This window comes from Leucopleurus acutus (genome assembly GCF_964270905.1).
Source record: "Leucopleurus acutus genome assembly, chromosome: 8".
NCBI lineage: Eukaryota > Metazoa > Chordata > Mammalia > Artiodactyla > Delphinidae > Leucopleurus > Leucopleurus acutus.
The window spans coordinates 13,199,712-13,220,464 of NC_139151.1; the positions used below are offsets into that span (position 1 = coordinate 13,199,712).

General features: G+C 39.0%; 1 protein-coding gene across 2 annotated transcripts in view; it reads right to left on the reverse strand.

Annotated features, from left to right (window-relative positions):
- Positions 1-2,446: 2,446 nt before the first annotated feature.
- Positions 2,447-20,753, reverse strand: part of ARHGEF12 (Rho guanine nucleotide exchange factor 12) — a 140,257-nt gene continuing 121,950 nt past the window's right edge. For both annotated transcript variants that reach the window (XM_082844836.1, XM_082844837.1), the window contains 14 exons: positions 18,497-18,622; positions 16,760-16,874; positions 15,073-15,173; positions 13,139-13,216; positions 11,943-12,018; positions 11,247-11,414; positions 10,306-10,393; positions 9,736-9,822; positions 9,519-9,598; positions 8,989-9,225; positions 6,369-6,839; positions 5,156-5,472; positions 3,964-4,033; positions 2,447-3,423 (listed from right to left, as the gene is read on the reverse strand). In XM_082844836.1, the coding sequence (XP_082700962.1) occupies positions 3,413-3,423; positions 3,964-4,033; positions 5,156-5,472; positions 6,369-6,839; positions 8,989-9,225; positions 9,519-9,598; positions 9,736-9,822; positions 10,306-10,393; positions 11,247-11,414; positions 11,943-12,018; positions 13,139-13,216; positions 15,073-15,173; positions 16,760-16,874; positions 18,497-18,622 (2,025 nt within the window). In that variant the 3' untranslated portion in view covers positions 2,447-3,412. The remainder of the gene's footprint in view (positions 3,424-3,963; positions 4,034-5,155; positions 5,473-6,368; positions 6,840-8,988; positions 9,226-9,518; positions 9,599-9,735; positions 9,823-10,305; positions 10,394-11,246; positions 11,415-11,942; positions 12,019-13,138; positions 13,217-15,072; positions 15,174-16,759; positions 16,875-18,496; positions 18,623-20,753) is intronic.

The window sequence follows — 20,753 nt, forward strand, 5'->3', positions numbered from 1 at the left end:
GAAATATTGACCAAAGCTCTAGTAGCTCAAAATAACATCACATACCACCTTCAAAGAAGACAGCTTCCAGTTTGAAATATAGAATCTCCACATAATACACCAAATCTAACAATATCAAAACGAAAAAAAAAGTATGTGAGTAAAAGACAACTCACAGGAAGCATAATTATTTTCTTTAGCTTTGAAAATAAGGAAAAAATGGGCTCTTCTCCTCTACTATCACACTAGCTCCCCACCTGCTTCCATAAACACATTAACAAAAAAACTTTAGAGGGACTCATCCTTTCTAACAGCTGTTAGAGTTGTTTTAGGGAAAAGAAAGCCAAAAAGCTTATAAAATATACCTTCTGTGCAGCATAATATAATAGTAACCGTTTAGGTCCTAAGAGCCAAGACAACTCAAGCAGTCCGAGTTAGCTGATTTTAAAGTATGCCAAATATATCGTTTCTAGGGCAGTGATCATGACTTTAAATTACAGCACTCTGGGGGTTTGTTGATTTGCCTTGATTAATTCTGTTCTCTGAAAAGGAAGGAGACACTCCAAATGTAATTTGCCACTTAATAGCAAAGGAGCCATTAGGGCCACATGAGAGAGCACAGGGTCACGGCAGGTCACTACAATAGAGCTCAAACCCAGCTCTCCTGCTCCGGGAAGGTTGCTTTGTCTACCACCCTTGGATCTTTCCGTATGGAAGTAGATTCCAACTTGTAGTCACGTAACTTTGAGAAAATGGCTTCGATGGTAACCAGCCTCACTCAAAGACGGGGTGAATACCTAATTCCATCATTCTGAAAGGCAGGTAGAGTATCAAAGTCGAATGGATGTGATTATAATGGCCAAAAGAAAATAGAGGGTGTGGGAGGCCAGCATGAAAAGAAGGGAAGAAGTTAGGTTGGTAAGATAAAAAGAACACTCAAAATTGTGGAATCTTTTCAGAATTAGACTTCATTTGGGGGCTTTGTTTGACAATCTGGATATGAATTTATTTGGAAGTACTAGAGCTATGGTCAAAATATTTTTCCAGTTAGCCCTGTTTTTGTTCCAAGGAGAGGTTAAACTTCAGGAAGAAGAAAAGCAAATAGTTGCTAAGGACAAGGGACTGGCTGAGCTAGAAGAGAAACCAAAACTCTGCTAACCTACAAAGCTTCTTTAAAGGAATGAGTGCTAGAGAATTATGCAATTACCCTGTAGCGTCTGAAGTTAAGATGAAAGTTCTATTTGTATTTACCGTTCTCCTGATTAACTGTCCACAGATGATATTAGTGTCAAGTAACTACAGGTGCAATTCTTTTAGTTGGGAGTGACTACATTATTTCCAGCAGCACAATGTAACCATTTGGTTTTTACTTGCTTCTCTTAAGAGATACAGAAAGTTCAAGTCCCAAGCTTTACTTATATATTAGCCTCTGCTTCTAAAAATTTTAATCCCATTTTGATTTAATTTATACTTGGGCTACAACTCAAAATAAAATTCTAATTTATAGATGAGGTCCAACAATCCAAGTTGGTCTACTTAAAAACACAGATCAGTTTTGGAAAAACGGAAACAGGAATCTGGACATAGATGAGCTTGTTAAGTTGTAGTGGTGTTTATAAAAGTAGTTGGGAATCCTTACCACTTGTGACGAGGGGAAATTATATATATATATATATATATATATATATATATATATATATATATATAATATATATATAATATATATATAATATACAATATATATATTTTATATATATATATATATATTTGGGCAGAGGGTGGGGGGATGGCAAGGAAGAGTAAAATTACATCCTAACTACCCACAGAGTTCCGAGGGCACTACTGAAAGATACGAGCAGTGGATGAACTCCTTGCATACTAACAGAATTTTCATATTTGACAAATGATTTAGTTTTAGTTGGCAAAAATACTCCAAAACATACATACCTGATGCACAAAGAAAACCACAGAAAGCCACCAGAACTGAAGGAGTTCTCAAGTTACAGTTCTGAAACATTTATCCTCTGGAGGGTGCTGCCAGTACTGCTATTCATTCTAGAGCAGGCAGTTACCAATGCCTTGCCTGCAGTATCCAGTGTATGTTCTGGTCTGCAATTTTTAAGGTCAGTCATGCACCAGTGTGGAAAAGGCTCCAGCAGTGAAGTCAGAGGAAGTGCTTCTGGAGCTGGTTGGAGCAGCTCTGTCTTCGCCACCACAGCCTTCTCCGCTCCACTCTCGGCTCTCTTTTTAACTCAAAGAGCCCTTTGGCACCATCAGTGCAAAAATTAGAGTCAAACCTCCAGGTACTAAAATGTTACTGGCCTTATAATCAGCAGTACCCGTGGCTAATGAAAGCCATTGTTCAACTCAGTAGTGATTCAGTTACACAACCTTCCCAGACTCTCACCCGCTCCCACCCCACCTTCCTTCAGCGACCCCCACCCCTGCCACCACCTGAAGCATCGCCGCTTGCTTGTTTTTACTTCCTGCCCAATCTGCAGGGGTAATTTTACACAAGTGCCAAAGTCTAATGTATAATTATAAAAATGAAATACCAAGAATAACAAACTTATAGTCAAGAAAATAAAATTTGCTTTCCTCTCCCTCCCAAATCCCAACCCTCAACAGAAAAGGAGACGATAGAAGAAAATACACCCATTTTCAAGTGCCTGCTCTTTAGTACATTGAGGATTCCTGTTCATTGGGAGTGGATCCCAGCTACAGAGAAGAGGTGCTTGCCTCGGGTGGGAGGAAGCCCTACCTGGGAGCACAGAGTTCAAGTCCTCTGCACTCAGGAGTCCCAGCAGACTACGCTTGTGAGATGCCCCTCAGACAAGCAGCCTACCGGATAGCAGAGGGCACGGGATACAGTTTGGTGGAGGCCACATGCTTCCCCCTGCCCTGCTTACCCCGTCCTGCTCTTCACCTCTCTACCCCACCTCCTAATACCCCATACTGAACTCTTTGCTTCGGGAGCAATCGATGCTTGGGTGTTCTAAATACAAAGGGCTAAAACTCTCACTACTCAGTTAAAACAAAACATGGCAAAATAAAAATCAAAATGTGCTTTCAAATACGGAATGAAGTCAAATAAATACATCTGATTTTCTCTTTTTCTTAAGTCTAAGTAAAATTTCATATTCTACACCCAAAGCTCTATACATTTGGTTTTTGTTCTGAATCAAAATGCATTTCTGATAGTGAGGAGAGCAGAGTGAGAGAACGGACGTCCCCTCACTGACAGACTAGTGCAGCTGCCAGGCTGTGAAGAACCAGTCCCGCTCCGGGCCCCTGGGGCGTGGCTACCCCAGGGTGTTCGCAGGCAGATCCTCTGTCACACACTCTCTCTGCGTCCACACTGGAGCCAGGACGTGGTGATACAAGGCCGATGCTCAAATCCAACAACCTGCAGTCACCTCCAGGACACGCGGCTCTAACTTTTATCTGGGAAGAACAAGGAGATGAGGAGATCAAATTAGGAAGAACGAACGAATTAAAATGAACACTTAGGGAATATATTTGAGATGTGTGGACACTGTTAACACCTTTGTTTCTGGATCAGAATAGCCTCATCCAAAAGCATGAAAGCGAATGAGTACAAATGGCTGCACTGAACACAGATCCGTCGGTAGCCACAGGGGGACACTGCTTTCGCCGTCAGGGGAGACACAAAAGCACAGCAAGACCTGAGGGGGACCTGCCTCCACCACTAGGGAGCCTCAGTTTCCTGGGCCCACCACAGCTCTGCCTTCTGCTTTTGCAAAGGTGAAGAAAGACAGAAGGAGGGTGGCGTGGGGACTGAGCTGAGTCAGCAGACAGCGGCCTCTGCTTGATATATGATGTTTGGAAACAGGCAGTTTTTCTAAGACAGAGAAGAAATGGAATCTCAGAAGGTTTCCACTTGAAAGAATAATAAATCATTTCATTCAATGCACTGTTCAGGCAGGATGATTCTTGAGTCTGAAATCCACAGTTTTCACATACCTGAGTGCTTGTCTGTGAGGGCTGATCCAGCCAGCCTTTGGCAAAGAATGCTGTAACTTTCCTCCACCTTCTGTAAAATAAAACCCATAGGTTTTTCATTTGAACATCATGAAAAATTTATTTTGAAAATAGGAAAGAAGCCTTTTTTATATTATAGGGACATGCTTCCAAATTTCAACATTAACATCATTAAAAATTTTGTTAGTAGGCGAAAAAAGTAAATTTCATTCCTTTTACCTGTTCCTCTCTTGAGTGAATAACTTAAAATGTTCCCATATAGAAGAAAGTAGAGGAGAGGGCAACCGGTAGAGGTGATTATCCCACTGCCCCCCCTCCCCGCCCGGAGTCACCCTGAAAATGGTCCCACATGCGGCATGAACTAAATTAGAGCCAGTGTGCCCTCAGTGGCCTTTTAGAATCTCATCAGCCACAGGGTGACCCTACATATAACCATATGAAGAAGGGAAAACCTACCACATGAAGTTAAAAGAAAAAGTAAGGGAGACCAGTCTTTAGCTAAGAGGCTAAGGACACTTTAAACTCCGGTCCGTGAAACCTCTGCTAAATGATGTCATGACAAACATTTGGGCTCTAGCAGGTGTGCCTACTGATGGCAAACTTATAAAGTCCTGTTGTCACAAATGACCACACAGGTCAGTTTTGCAATGGTGGCTTATGCAGCGACATCTTCAATTATCAATTTACAGAACTCCCACTCATAGGCAGGCCTTTAAATTACAGGAGCCACTGGAGACAATTTCTATCTGTCACAGCACCTGGGAAACTACCAACATCACCTAACAATTCACAGATAATTAATAGGTTATGGCAAGTTAAAGCATTTCCCAGCCTAGATTCCTAACTACACAAACCCCACCTATCTCAGCTTACTGCCCACATCTTCTCATGGAGGCCAGCCAATCATCCCAAATATATTTAGGTTCTTAAACTTAGAAACCCATACAAACACACAGTTTACAGAGCTACAATTGTTTCTGTTCTTGTGATCAGATTAAAAAATGCTGATCTCAGTTTTTCATCCAGGTCTATTCACAGACAATCGTCAAAGAAAACATACAAATCTAGACCCTGAGCAAGGTTACTGACAACAACCTGTTAATCATTCTACACTTCCTCTCTGTTAAATGTGTTTTTTATATCCGAGTCCTAAGGATGTTGAAGTCTGAGGTACCTTTAAGCGTTCAAGGTCAGCCTCTATCTTACGAATGTACTCCATGATCTGGCTTTGTGAATCTGCACAAGAGGAGGGACTCCGGATCTCAAGACAGGAATCCTCCGTAGCTCCCCAGCGCTGCTGGACCAGGAATTCTGGGGTGAAAGGTGAAACTGCCCCATCAGAATGAGCATTCTGGGGAGAACGCTGCTGCCGGCGGGTAGAGTCCATAGAGGGGATGCCTGTCGCGGGCTGCGGGGGAAGCGAGGAAGCAATCTCCTCATCTGTGGAGCTCTCCTGCACTGTTTCATAGCCATCAAGGATCAAACAGGTTCCTATCGATAGAGACAGAACAGTTTGATGAGATTAGTGCTGCCATCATCACATCAGAAAACAGACATGGGGTGATTTGCTGACAACTTTAAAAGTTATTAAAGAAGGGGAAAGGCCATTAATTCCCAAATTCCCAGGTTAAGTTTTAAGTACCTCAGAATTTTCTTACATCAGGTTAAAGGTAAACTTAGCAAACTTTCTTGGTAATTTCTGAGTAACTTCATATTCGTTAGCGTTTTAAAAGTGAAAAGCTGAAAACTACCGAGTCCCTACATGATCTTGCCACCACCCTCCCTGCCAAACACCTGCCTTGCTTCATCTCCCACCACTGTCTCCCTCACCCTGCACTCTTTAACCACAGAACGCCTGCTCCTGCCTCACAGCCTGTGCGCTCTTCTTCTCTGCTGGAACACTCTACTTCCAGGTACCCACATGGCTTCTTCCTTCACTTCCCTTGGGTCTCTGCTCACATGCTACCTCCTGAGAGGCCTTCTTCCCTGATCACCTTGTCTGCCCCCATTACCCTCTGCCCCTCAGTCTGACTTATTTTTCCTCCTAATTCTTACTATCTGACATCTATTTATTTGTTAACTCATTTACAGTTAGTTACTCTTTCCCTAAGCAGTGCTTAAGCATCATGACAGTGGTGGATTTTTCCGTGGTTTATTCCATGCTATATCTCCCAGCACCTAGGATAGGGTGTGGCATAGGGTAGATTCAGTATTTATTTATTGCATGAAAGAACAGATACTACACACACACACACACACACACACACACACACATACACATATACACACACATGAGAGAATGCTTGGATACCCGAGCGACATCCATTTCAGCACATAGCACAAATAACAATGATTGAAATCAAAGTTTAAATGTGAAAGGAACTTGCCTGAGATGCGCAAATTAACATCCTTCTCTTCCTTTTTAACTGCTCCATCACCTTCTGATGGATTATCATCACTATGTGCTTCACGGGCATCAAAAAAGTGCTCTCCACTCTCATCAAGACCCCCTTCTGGCTCTGCGGGAGGCATCTCTGGGGTCATAATCATGTGGTCCATTACTAAAATGTTACTTGCCTGGCTATCTTGGAATGCCAGTACCACTGAATCCCGTGGAGCAGAAGATTCAGTTGAAGTCCGTGGACTGTAACAAGTTGAAATGTCACCAGTTCCAGTTCTAAAGGGCATCTGTCCTTCACAAGGATGATAGGCCTTAATATTGCCAGGCTTCTGGGTTCCACTGTCTGCCTGCGCCCCCAGAGAGGCTGTCCTGCATCTCGGGAAATGCGGCCAGTCTTCCTGAGTGCTCTTCTCAGTCAAACCCAGCTGTTGTACCAGCAACTGCTTCAACAAACCCACTAAAAGATTTAGGAAGGGGGGAAAAGCACACGTATTCACAACTATAACCTCAAACTGACAGAATTAAATTAGAGGAATGATCAGTTCTCTTAAAGTAAGTACCTTTTTAGTAACATGCAGGCAAAAATATTAATTTCATACAGTCATTTTTTGTTTTGAGAAATGAAATAAAACACCATCTAGAGAAAATTTAACATCAAACTTGTCTTAAAAAAATTTAAGAATTCTCAGTGGGAATTCTCTTATTCTCCTATATGCCTACCTCCACATTTTCTACCATGTAACTGGAATAATACCCCAAAGGTACTTCTTAAAAGGATGTTGAAAAGCCGTGTTAATCTAGACAAAAGAACCTGAAGGTTCTGCTTTTTCCAGAAGCAGACACTATCTACATAGGCATTATTTTTTTTCTAATTTTATTAGACACAGAGAACATTTATTTTATCATCTATAATAACCCAAAGAATCTCCTTAAATGGTGAAGAAGAAAATAAAACTGCCCTGCAAATTTAATTCCATGTTTGGTAGCATGCATAATTTCAAAGGATAAGGAAATATTTATTAGTTTTTTAAAATGACCTCACTAGTACCACAGCTTCCTTTGGTTGTTGAATATAGAATGGATTTAATTTTAAATGGACAAGTGCGTGCTGTGAGGTCACTCACCCAATGAGAGGGACACTGGGACAATGTTAGTGGAACCATCAGAAATCATTACCACTGTTAACTCTATGAGTCTAGAATAAATTAGGTTTTAAAGAACTTGACCAATTCCGTACTTTCAACTCGGCCTTAATTTCTATCTTCTGTCTCTTTAAATAAAGTTTCCACATGGGTTTGGGTCTTTGACCCTTCTTCTTTTTGCTCTGCAGTCACTTCCTGAGAGACGCTATGAATACTTATGGCTTTGACACTCAGATCCATCTCTCTCCCTGACCTCCTCCAAAATTCCAGTCTTAAAACTCTCAACTTCCTGCTCATCCTTCCTCTTAAATGGCTTGCCATTCATTACCATAATCTCAACATGTTTTAAAATTAAGCCCATAACCTATGGCAAAGAAAAGAAGGAAAAAAGAAAGTGTAGCAGTGGTGGTTCTTTTCTAATTTTTATTTCTGACAAAAATACTGAAATTATCTCTAAATAGTCCCTTACCTTTGCCCTCACAGCCAAAGAAGCCAATTGTTTTAAGTATCTGTCGGTTTCTCACTTTATTTTTATTCTTCTAACACCATTCTAGCCCAAACCCTTTTAGCCTCAAGCCCAGACCACTCCAACTCTATTCCCATTCAAATCCTTTCGCAGATCTCAGCCAGAGTAATCTTTTTCCATTAGTCATACACCCTAGCTTAGCAACTTCAAATGGTTCTTTCTCTGCAGCTAAAGCAATCATTCTCAGCCTTTTTCCCACCTCCAATACAACTGAGACACGTGATCCACTCCCACTTGTAGCAGTGGTTCTCAACCAGGCTGGAGAGGGAGTGGGTGGCTAACCAAGTGGCAAGGACCACCCATTCGTGTGTGTGTGTGCGTGTGCATGCGTGTGCGAGTGCGTGTGCGAGAAGGATGGGTTGTGGTGAAGAATACTACAGTCTCCACAAGAAAACAGAAGAATATCTGTAGCCTGAAGAGGTCCTCAAAACCCTGCAGCCTGCCACCCTTCAAGTCTGGAGGGACTCAACCTGCTCTTCAAGGTCCACAACAGCTGGGCTCAACAACGCGTCCTCCAGCTTTCTAACCTTGTCCCCCATGACTCCTTTAGCTTGTGCGGTCTGCCCCAGGCCAGCTGCCCTACCCGCTGCTCTCGGAAGACCCTCAGAGTTTTTGCCTCTGTGTTTTGGTCCTAGTTGGTCCTACCATTTTTCTTGTCTGACTGACTTCTATATATTCTGCTAAATACCTATCTGAATTTTACCCATTCTTCAAGGCAATAATCACATCTCTCTTGTTTTCTAATGCCTCCCTTCTCTGGTCACGGCAACCAGATCAATTTTGACATACCTATAATGTTTTTTTACTTGAGAAGGTGAGGGAAAGTTTTCTCTCATCTTCCCAACTAGACTGTAAAATTCTTGAAGGGAAAATTCATGGTACATTATAAAACTCTGGTGCTTAATAAGTATCTGTATTAACTTACGAATAAAACTTACAATTCCTTAGTGCATCCAATGCCCACCGTTCTTCTGAGACAGCCAAGTGTGGATCTGGGATTGTGATTTGATAATTGACTCCAACTTCCTTTAGAGTTCCATCTGCATGCTGCTCCTTTGCAAACTGTCTCTCAGCCACAAAGAGATCATCATCCACCTCCGACTTCCCAGAGGTATCCAGTGAATGAGATTGAGGTTTTGACGACATTAAAGGAGACTCTAATCCCAAATCTCTGTCTGTTCAATGGAACAGAAAAAGCAGAACGTATCTTAACAAAACTTTTAACGTGAAGCATTCAGGAAATATTTGGAAAAAAATAACCGCGTGAGCTACAGAGATTGTCCACTAAGTAAAATACATGGCTCAGTGCAGTGTGATAATGGTACGCAGAAGGCGCACAAGCAAATTTTATTAAAGTGAATAGCTGATGCCAGATCCTGCATAAACCAAAAGAGTTAACGTTTCTTCACATTTTATCGAGTAATATGTAGACTCCATTCTTCCAGGTTAATTTAACAGATCAGTTTACCTGGACTCTGCAGACCAGTGACTGAAATGCCATGATGTTCCACTTTTAATTTTGGAGGTTCTTCTTCATCATTGTCTCCTCTATGGAAGGGGAAAAAAAAATCTTTCAGCTTCATGAGGTGCCTAAACATCGGTGCAACAAAATGTTTATAATTATCCATTCTTTCTCTGACCAAAACGACAAAGTCGTTCCTACTCGGAAGCAAAGGCACACTCACTCGCAAGGTGGTGACTGTGGCAGTGGAATTGGCTTTGTGGACTGCTCCTTCACTGATGCAGCCATCCGACAGATTAGGTCCTGCCAGCTGCAGGGAGTTTGAAAAGAATACAAAACACAGGAGGGAAAGGAAAAAGAAACACACTTTAAATACACTCAGAAAGCAAAAATAAAAACTAACAAACCATACCAGAAACCGAATCAAACCAACAGTCAAAAAACACTATTTCTGCCAGAGAATAGCTTTATTTCGGTGACATACTATTAAGTAGAGATTAGAAAACCTCACAATGTTATGGATACACTACCCATGAAAAAAACTTCACTTGAAGCTTCTGAGAATTTTTTCTTTAGGAAAGATACTTTCAATAGGATAGAACCAAAATAAGAGAGATCCATCTAAAAAGGAACAAATTCTTAGAAGAACACCTCTCAAAGAATACAGAGGAAGTACTTGTTTCCACATAGTTTTTGGTTTTCAAAGTTTTTTTACAAAAGCAGTTAAATTGCGGAATATTATATTCAGGATAATAAAACATATTAGAGCAAGGTAGCTATATCCAGTACATACACAGTCTTTTCAGAAACTGTCTGTGCCACCAGTTCATAAATTTGGGCTCCATTGTCAGACATGGAGATGACGAATAAAGCTTTGTTATCTGGGAAAACAAGACAAAAATTACTCTAACAATATGACCCACAGAGGCTGGGAAAGATGGTTCTAGGGTCCTGGTATTATTCTGCATCTTAATCTAGGTCAAGGTTACACCTGATCACTTTGTAAACACACATTCACTTTGTAAAACTCATCAAACTATAACTTAAAATTTGTGCAAATTATTGTATGTTAAACTATATATAATATACTTTAATAAAACAAAGATTATAAAAGCTAGCACTAATTCCACAGTAATTTATTAAAAACAAGTGTCAACGTATCTAAGTTACTGAACTATAAACACTATTGCTCTTTTTGAATTTATTCAGAATTGCCCTTTTGCTAAACAGTTAGTCAGTAACATTCAGTGGGTGTTGGAGGAAAGAGGTCATAAATTTATCTTACCACTATGGAACTAACAAGTTTTAAAAGGGATCTCCTTATTAGTACAGTTAATATGTAACTTCCTAACTGAAACTGATTTTTAAAAACCTAAACCACACCTACTTCTTCAGTTTTTGCCTTTTCCCCACCATATCAAAAAATGAAACCTTTCAACGGGATTACCTCCAATTCATTGTCTTCACTAGTGTCATCAATGATTTGAACATGACATAAAGATAAAAGTAATATGCAGAAAATTTTAAAATGCAGAAAATTATTCAGAGAATCTAAGCATCCTCAATAATTTTGGGGTATTCACGTTCTAAGCAGTAAATAAATTTCATTTAATCTGTATAAGAATAGAAAAGGAACAAAACTCTACGCTAGCTGTGCTACTTCAACGACACTGAGTATCTTATGCAATGTTACGATGAACCTGGAGGTTAGTGTCATTCAGCAGACATACTCGCCTGTTGCCACTTGTCGAACCAACACTGTATTCAACTTGATGACAGGGCTAAATGTGTGTTTGCTATCACCTGTAGATGCCAGAATCTTACTATGACACCTTAACACCAGTCTATCGTCCTGCTTTTGTAACAATACAAGAATATCTTCCAGCAGCAAAGTGTATAGATCTAGAAATAAAAATGTAGGAGAGGTGATCAGTACAGAAATTGAGATGTGTTTTATAAACTTTATAACAATTTGACATCAAAAACTGATTTCTGTTAAATCTAGTAAATTTTAAAAATGTACTTGCTATTGTATTTTTTAATTTCATTTTTTAATAATTCATTTTTAATGTATTACACCAAAGTGTCAGTTTGTGACTGACAAGAGATAAAAAACACTGGTTCTTCACCACAGATAGTTTGAGATACAGTGGTTTAAAGGAAGCTGAGACTCATTAGAATACATGGATGGAGACAGGACTGAATCATGACAAAATTTTCTGCTTCATCCCTAAATGAGTATTTAACATGCTTCACATATAACAAAATAACATAAGCAGATCTTCTGTAAATGAGTAATAACACAAAGTACCATTGCTAATTGCTGTCACTGAAAAATGTGAACGGCTATCTCTTCTCTTTGGCATAAGGAAAACTTCCTATTCTTTTCCCTTCTGCACTCTCCCCCAAACCAACAGACAGTACACCTACCAATAGTTTTATCTCTATTCACCTTCCAAACCAATGGCCCTTCGTGAATCATCTTCCTTTTTGTTAAATCCAAATTCTGCCAAAATAAAGAGAATTACACACAAATTATTTCCAAGCACTTAGTGAGATGATATTCCATTTAGTGTCCTTTCCAGAAATTCTTACTATAAAAGATACCATTTACATTCACTATTATTGATATCCGTCAACTACTGAAAATGGAATAAAAATCAGGTTAAAGTAAGCTGCATGAAATTTTCTAGAAAGGAAAAAGCATCTTGCAGAAAAACATTCAGGAGTACTGTCTTCCAAATTTCACTCTAAACAGAGGTAACAGCTAATGAAAATGAAGCTGTAAATATTCAGCTACTAGATTCTCAACCCCTTCCTTATTTTTTCTATGAATAACTATCTAGATGAGGATGATGTATAGCTTATCTGTAAGAAGCCTCTGATCTAGGCTCTCATTCCAAAAAAAGTTCTAAGGAATAGCATTTCACAGAAGTCCAGGTAGTACTGAGGCTTGCCCTAAATATTAATAATTTAATAAGAGAATCATCTTTTAGCATAAGTAGCTCTAGAAAGATCTCATTCTCTGGAAGTTAAGGGGCTCAGCATATTAGCATGCTTTTTGATAAGCTCTTAAAATAAATAAATAAAAGTCTATTTTAACAGCCACCAAATAAATCTGCCAGAACAACCAGTGAAACAGTATAAAAAAGACTTAAAATCCTAAGTGACTCAATACAAAAGCTCCATGTACTAGAAGGGGCAATTAATAAATATTTTACTATCATTCCTGTAATGGTTTCAACTTTTATGCTTTTGAAGAGCTTCATAGAAAAATAATTATCTTCCTTTACTCAAAAATCTGGAAAGTTCCCACAGTAAACAGCCTTACTCTTATTCAAACTACAGAACACAATAAAATTAATTTTAATAATAAGTAATGTTCCTTAGTCTCCTACAAATCCTTGTCACAAAAAGTTAGTTTCACATAAAATATTCCCCTACTGAAAGACTAAAGCAATCCTCACACAGACCAAGACATTTAAAAGGAAGAACAGAACCATAAATACAGACAATCTATGATGCAAGAACTCCTTCAGGTCATGTATGTTCCCACTGAGATGTTAATTACCTTCCAAGTCTTTAGCAAATCTTATGTTTTAAATTATGATTAGACCATCCCTTACCCTGAGCTCTTCAACATTTGGGTACTCTGACAACTTCAGATTGGAGGTATCAAGGCGACGCTGATAATCTTCTAAGCGCTGAAAATGAGACAGGACACAGCTAAGGTTACTGCTTTGGATATCAATGACCTCCCTGTTCCTAGATCAAATGGACACTGTACCTGCATTCTGCTGAACCCTCTGCAATATCAGACACAACCGACAACTCACTCTTCCTTAAAACACTCCCTTCTTTTGGCTTTGGTGATATTACCCTCTCCTAACTTTCCTCCTACCTCGTTAGCTGTTCTTTTCCAATCTTCTTTTCAAACTCTCTGGCTGCTAACTAGCATATATTTACTTTCTAAATATGTAAATAATGTACATGGCACAAAATTCAGAAGGTAATATAAGGCACACAGTAAACAGTAAGCCTCCCTCTAAGCCTGTCCTCTTGCCTTCCCAGCCCCAATTTTCCCTAAAGAAGAAACCTCTAATACCCATTTCTTGCGTAGCCTATGAGAAAAACTCTAAGAAAAAAGAATACATATGGATGTAAGCACGCTTGGCTCTGCTGCGTGTAGATATAGCTTTTTAAAAAGAAATATATGGTAACATAATACATTCATATGTGTATTACTCATTCAAAAGGTAATGCAATATATTCATATACACATTTCTCTCTCTCTCTCCCTGTGTGTGTGTGTGTGTTTATCATTCATCAATATATCTTGGAGACTGTTGCACATTAGCACATAGAGAGAGAGTAGTCTATTTTTCCAGTGGCTGCATGGTATTCAACTCTGTGAATGAACTATAGTTTTTTTAACTACACCTTACTGATGGACATGTATGTTAGAATAAATTTCTAGAGAAACAATTGTTAGACTAAAGGGTACATTTTTCCCCAAGATTATAAAAATTTCCAAATATACAGAAAAGTCTGAATGTGTATAGTAAACACCCATATACCCACCATCTACATTCCACAACTAACATTTGCTACATTTGTTTTATCATATACCTATCCATCTATTCATCCCTCTATCTATCCATCAATCCAGCTTATACTTTGGATGTGTCTCAAAATGATATAACACACTTTATCTCTAAACATTTTAGCATGCATCTCATTAACAAGAGTTCAATATTTATTGACAGTTCTTTTTTTAAATTAAAATTTACATACAGTGAAATGTACCCACTTTAAGTATACCTTTCCACCAGTTTTTACCAATGCATATGCCTGTGTAATCAAGCTCCTATCAAGATATGAAATATGACCATCGATCACCTCAGAAGGCTCCCTCATACTTCCTCCTAGCTAATCTCTGTCCCCAGATCCCCAGTGACAACCATTTTTCTGATTTTTTCCACCATAAATTAGTTTAGCCTTAGAAATTCACATAAATAGAATTACATATTTGTACTCTTTTGTGTCTGGTTTCTTTCACTCAGTATGATGTTTGTGAGAGTCATCCATTACTGCTAGTATTACTTTAGTTTATGACTATATTTGCATTTGGTTTATGCTATAAACATTCCTGCACAAGTCTATGGGCACGTATCTTCATTTCTCTTGGGTAAATCACCAGGAAGAGAATTGCTGGATCAAAGAATGGACGTGTGAATACGTACATGTTTAATTTAAGTATAAATTGCCACACTGTCCTCTGGGGTTTTCATCATTTTACACTCCAAACACTACATGTGGAAGTTCCCGTTTTTCTACAGCCTCACCAACAGAGCGAATGAATGAGCAAACAAGCAGCTAGAGATGCTCAAAAAAGCCAAATACCACTCTGATGTTCTATCCCAAATTGATCCGGACCCACCTACTACATGAATAGTTAACAAATATCCCGCCCTTCAATTATGTAATAACAGATTCCAGGTAACACTAATTTAATATTCTTATTCTGTCATCCTGTGTCTTCTTGCTTTTTCCTTCTTACCTGCTTGTTTTCTGCCTCCTTAACAGCCTGATTTACATAATTTAAGATCTGACGACAGTGATCGGCAGCTTTCTTCACCTTCTCCCTTTCTGTTGGCCATTCTGAATACGGCAAAGAAATCCAAAATGTAAAATGGAGGAAATAAGAAAAGAATGTAAGTATATACATAAATGAGATACCACTTTATTTCAACAGTTATAAAAGCATAGTAAGACCTTGAATATTTTATTTATTTTAACTTTTATTTTTATTTATTTTTTATTTTGGCTGTGTTGGGTCTTCGTTGCTGTGCACGGGCTTTCTCTAGCTGCAGTAAGTGGGGGCTACTCTTCGTTGCAGTGTGTGGGCTTCTCATTGTGGTGGCTTCTCTTGTTGCGGAGCACAGGCCCTAGGCGCATGGGCTTCAGTAGTTGTGGCACACGGGCTTAGCTGCTCCGTGGCACGTGGGATCTTCCCGGACCAGGGATCGAACCTGTGTCCCCTGCGTTGGCAGGTGGATTCTTAACTACTGCACCACCAGGGAAGTCCAAGACCTTGAATATTTTTATACCAGGCTAAAATCCTACAGCAGAATCTCAATTCAGGTAGTCTTTGGACAGGTAAGACTTCTTATCATAGTACTTTAAGCATCAATACTAACCTTTAAAAAGAAACCAAATCCAAGGAGAGATGCTTTATATCAAGTATCAGGCCCACCCAAAGGAGTGGGTTTCATTCACATTGTAAGCTATATAAATGGGACCCCTTTCCCCCTATCAAAGTGCACAGCCTACATGATTATGGACAGTGGACCCATTAAACAATATATTTTGAATGATAAAACAATTCAAAATAACTCCAAAATATGTTTCTTTGAATTTGGTATTATATTAAAGAAAGAAAATAGTTTACAACATTTGTATCATTAGAAGAAGATGAACTTCACCAAAATGTGTTGAGATTATGTTGAGGTTCTATTTTGGTAAAGAATACCAAAATCAGAATATTCAAGATTACAATCCTCCAAACAATAGTCCAACTATACTGAATAAATATATTAAAGTATAAAAGTTAATGTGTATGAGTATTTTCAAATTCCCAGGCATAAGAAACAGGCGTTTGATTGCATAGAATTATTAATGAGAGCTAAGTATAGAGCTCAACTGAGAAACTCAGATTCACTTCACGTTTCAAAACAGGAGAGTTGGAACGATATGCATTGGTTGGACTTAATGAAAGTATATATGTAGATACAAAACATCTCTGCAACCCAGCATAAGTCTTCTTCAAAGCAAATATGATATATGCTAGAGGAAGCATTGGTAAGCTTTTTTTGTACACTTTATAGGCCATATGGTCTTTGTCACAACTACTCAGCTCTGCTGCTGTATTACAAAAGTAGTCAGAGACAACATTTCAACAAGTGAGTATGATTATGTTCCAATAAAACTTTATTTACAAAAATACATGGTAAGCCAGATTTAACCCGTGATCCAGAGTTTGCTAAACCCTGTGCTAGAGCTATTAACGGAGTACATTAAATCAAACAGCCCAAAGAAGACTGGATTGAATCTTGCTAGAACATCTTGCCGTACTATTTGGAAATTCAACGTCCACACACCAGGATGCTGTGAGAGATTATTCAGCAGAAAATGTGTTTTTGTTGTTGTTGTTCCTAAGCTCTTTAATTTCAGTGAGAATGCTGTACCTGTGTATTTGGCAATATTATCCAATAGAAGAGGGTACTTAGTAAGCCTCTGCATTTGGGTGGGAATGATGTCTTTCAGCTGCAGACGACGACACAGTGGATTACTCTCAGCATCCTAAAATTAAAGTCAAATAAGTGAATTTGTAATTCTTAATTAGGACTATGATTACCTAACACATACCACATATTCATCATGTAACTACCTACAGCAACACAGTTCTGGTTATTAAATCAAGACTTAAAACCTGCCAAGACATACCACTGCCACACTACACTTCTGCTTTCTCCTTTAATCACATAACGTTGCCTTTATCACTCAGCCAATGGCTTCTGTGTTATCTATTCAAGCAAAGACTGAGAGCATCCATAATCAACTCTAAGAACTGCTTTCTTGTGAAAAAAGTTTTATCTTCACGTATTAAAAAAATCTAGTTACATTTTTCAACGACTGGCATTCCTACCAAAAGCTAGTCAGTTAATTTGCTGTCTGCCACTCCAAGTAGGCACAACAGCTCACCAGTCTCGATATATCAGCTCAACTGTACTAGGGGTCTGTAAGCTTTTCAGTGAAGCGCCAGACAGGGAATATTTTAGGCTCTGCACGCCATCCGTCTCTGCCACAACTATTCCACTCTGCTGTTTTAACACAAAGCAGCCACAGACAATACACAGAGGAATGAACTTGGCTGTGTGTAGTGAAGAGTTCTAAGATGGCCTCCAAGATGCTCACTTTCTGGTGTACACACCACATAATCCCCCCCCCTTGAGTGTGGACAGAACCTATGAATATGATGGGTTATCACTCCTGTGATTAGGTGACTATCAGTTAACTCTGAGTCAATCAAAAAGGAGATTGTCGTAGGTGAGTCTGACCTAATCAGAGGAGCCTTTAAAAGAAAGCTCTGTCAGAGAGACACATTCCTACTGGCCTGGAAGAAAAGGACACATCCATCTTGTAAACTGCCTACAAGGGCCACGTAGCAAAGAGATGTGGGCATTCGCTAGGAGCCGAGAGCAGTTCCTAGTCAAACAGCAAGAAGACAGGGCTCCTGGTTATAGTTACAAGGAAACGAATTCTGCTGACAACCAGTATAAGCTTAGAAGAGTGGCAGATGAGAATTGCAGCTGCAGGTGATACCCTGATTTCAGCCTGGTGAAAGCATGAAGAAAGGACACAGATAAACTATATCTGTACTCCTAAACTGTAAAAGCTGTGACATAATACATTTGCATTAAGTTGCTACATTTGTGGTAATTTGTTATACAGCGACAAAAATATCAACTGTGTAAATACAGCTTTGTAAACTTTATTTACAAAAACAGGGAAGAGGCTGGATATGGCTGGTGGGCTATAGTTTACTGACCCTTGGTCTACACCAATATATGCCCTAGTAAGCATGACTGCTTGTTACGCTCTTCCCTGGGCTTGATATAAGGCCATTCTGATGTTTTGACGGTATTATTTTAATAGTGTACATAGGCCATTTCCTGACAGTATCTCCATGGCAATGTGGACTTCTATGTCAAGTATTGTAATCCTGCCATATATTCTCTATTATTCACCATTCCAGTATCATCTTTATATTTTCCAGTAATTTAAGAGAAAATGTATGGCTTTAAAAACGTAAACACAGACATAATCCTTGTAAAAAATTTAGTCGTAGGATTCCCCTAGTTTGTTCCATAATTGATAAAAAAATTGCATTTCTTTTTTCTTACATGACTCACTCAACTCACTTGCACAAAAGTCTGGAATCGAGAATCCTTTTTCTGACGAGACTTGATCATTTCCAGGGCAAAGGGTTGGTTACTGCAAAAGGTAGCAGCAGCATGTTTCAACTTTTCCTCCCCAGGTCCACTGAACTGTGCCGAGAACGCAAAGAACACAACAGAGAATGGGATACTGAATCTATATGAGGCCAGGCAAAATGAGAGACAGCCACAATCCTTCCAATATTCCAATAAGCATCCTCAAGTGACAAGAAACAGAAATCTACACATTTTATGTGGATTATCAATGATTCTCCATTAAAAAGGGTCTGACCCTGACATATCCAGACCTTTCCTGATCATCGTCCAATGTTTTCTTGCTTGTAGCCTCTACCATAACTTACTACTTTTTCAGTCTATTCCACTTCTAAATCAGATAGAAACGTTGACACTTGGGGGAATATGAGACACAAAATGCTTAAAGACTGGGATTAAATTTGATTTTCTTAGAATGTGACACCTTCACAAAAATTACTGTCTTACTGCTCTAGGAAGAAAATCCTTGGGATTCTAAGCTTACTTTCTTACTGTGGAATCCGGGGCAGGTCATAACTTTTCTGGGTCACAACAAAATTAAATCACTGCTGCTTCACCCATGTAGAAGGTAGGGATCCATCCCTTGAATTTCTCTTGGGGAAGATTCATGAGCCTATGACCCTCTTTTACTAAAAATTATACTTTTTACTGATATTTTTCATTTGTAAATTTAAGTTTGTATATGCCACAATTTTAAGGTTTCTTATAAGACACCTAACAAGTGCTTCACTCATAATAGGTATTCTTATAAGTACAGGTCGAATAAATGATTTTTAAAACCACCTTTATATTTGTAGTAATTGCTTTATGGTTTATAAAGCAGCTTTTCATAAAAATCTCCATTTAAAGCCATATTTCCAAAAGTTTATACACGAAGGCATTTTGTAACAAATCCTTTTGTAGGGCGTTTGTAGTTAAATTCAGAGTATTTTTTCTTCAACTATGACACATACGAAGTGATATTTTAATAGGTTGCTCCAATGTTGTATTCTTATTCTATTATAAATATCACTCAACATATTTAGAGATGAGACTGGCAGCATTTTTGGTATGTTGGTCAATCCAGGTGTCACGCAATTACTAACAATGGCTGTTTACAAAAGAAAATAACACCCTAGCCTTAAGCAGTTTTACAGTGGTTTTACTAGCAGCATAAGTATATATAAGGTGACCTCAAGGGACCAATATTGGAAAAATATTCTCCAAAACTATTTTTTAAAAAATAGCGTAGGGCTTCCCTGGCGGCGCAGTGGTTGAGAGTCCGCCTGCCGATGCGGGGGACACGGGTTCGTGCCCCGGTCCGGGAGGATCCCACATGCCGTGGAGTGGCTGGGCCCGTGAGCCATGGCCGCTGGGCCTGCGCGTCCGGAGCCTGTGCTCCACAACGGGAGAGGCCGCAGCAGTCAGAGGCCCGCGTACCGCAAAAAAAAAAAATGAAAAAAAAAATAGAGTAAATCTAGACACCTGTTTATGATTTTTACTTTTAGTATTTCTGGCCAATGCTTTGCCCTAAATTAACCCTTTGTACCTAGCAGCTACTAACCAAATTGGTTAGTCCATTCTGCTTTTCCTCAACATTTTATAGGCATATCACATTGGTCAAGAATACAATTCTTTTTGAATGTTCTAAAATAAATTTGTGGTCCCACTTTTAAGAGGTATCGCCACTTTATTTTACCATGTAGTAGATTTATGCAGTCCAAAGGACTGTGGTAAGAGGACCAATGTACTTCTGTACCTTATTAATGATGAATCTCACTTGACACTTGGTGTTAAACATTATTTTTATTAGATGCAAATTAAACTGCTTAGGAATCAAGATTGATATCGTTAAGTCCATATGACTTACAACTTTTTAATCCAAACTTAACAAGAAAATTGATGCTACGCTATGTCATACTACGAATTTTCTGTTTCAAGTTGAGTAGAGTGCTGCCAAGGCAACAGAACTCAGAGATCAAGAAACAAAATGAGTCCCACCATCACAGAGTAGCCACAGAATAAGCTGGATTTTTCAAGGAAGTTAAGGCTCCTTAATAACAATGATGTCAGCGTGGGCCTAAGGAGAAAATGCTTTGGAAAGTTCAGTAAATCCAAGATGAGACTGGATTATGATTCCCTGATCTTGCTCTACGTGTCAAGTGGCTAATGGCTAAGAAGAGTTCTACTAATAGATTAGGAGATTCTG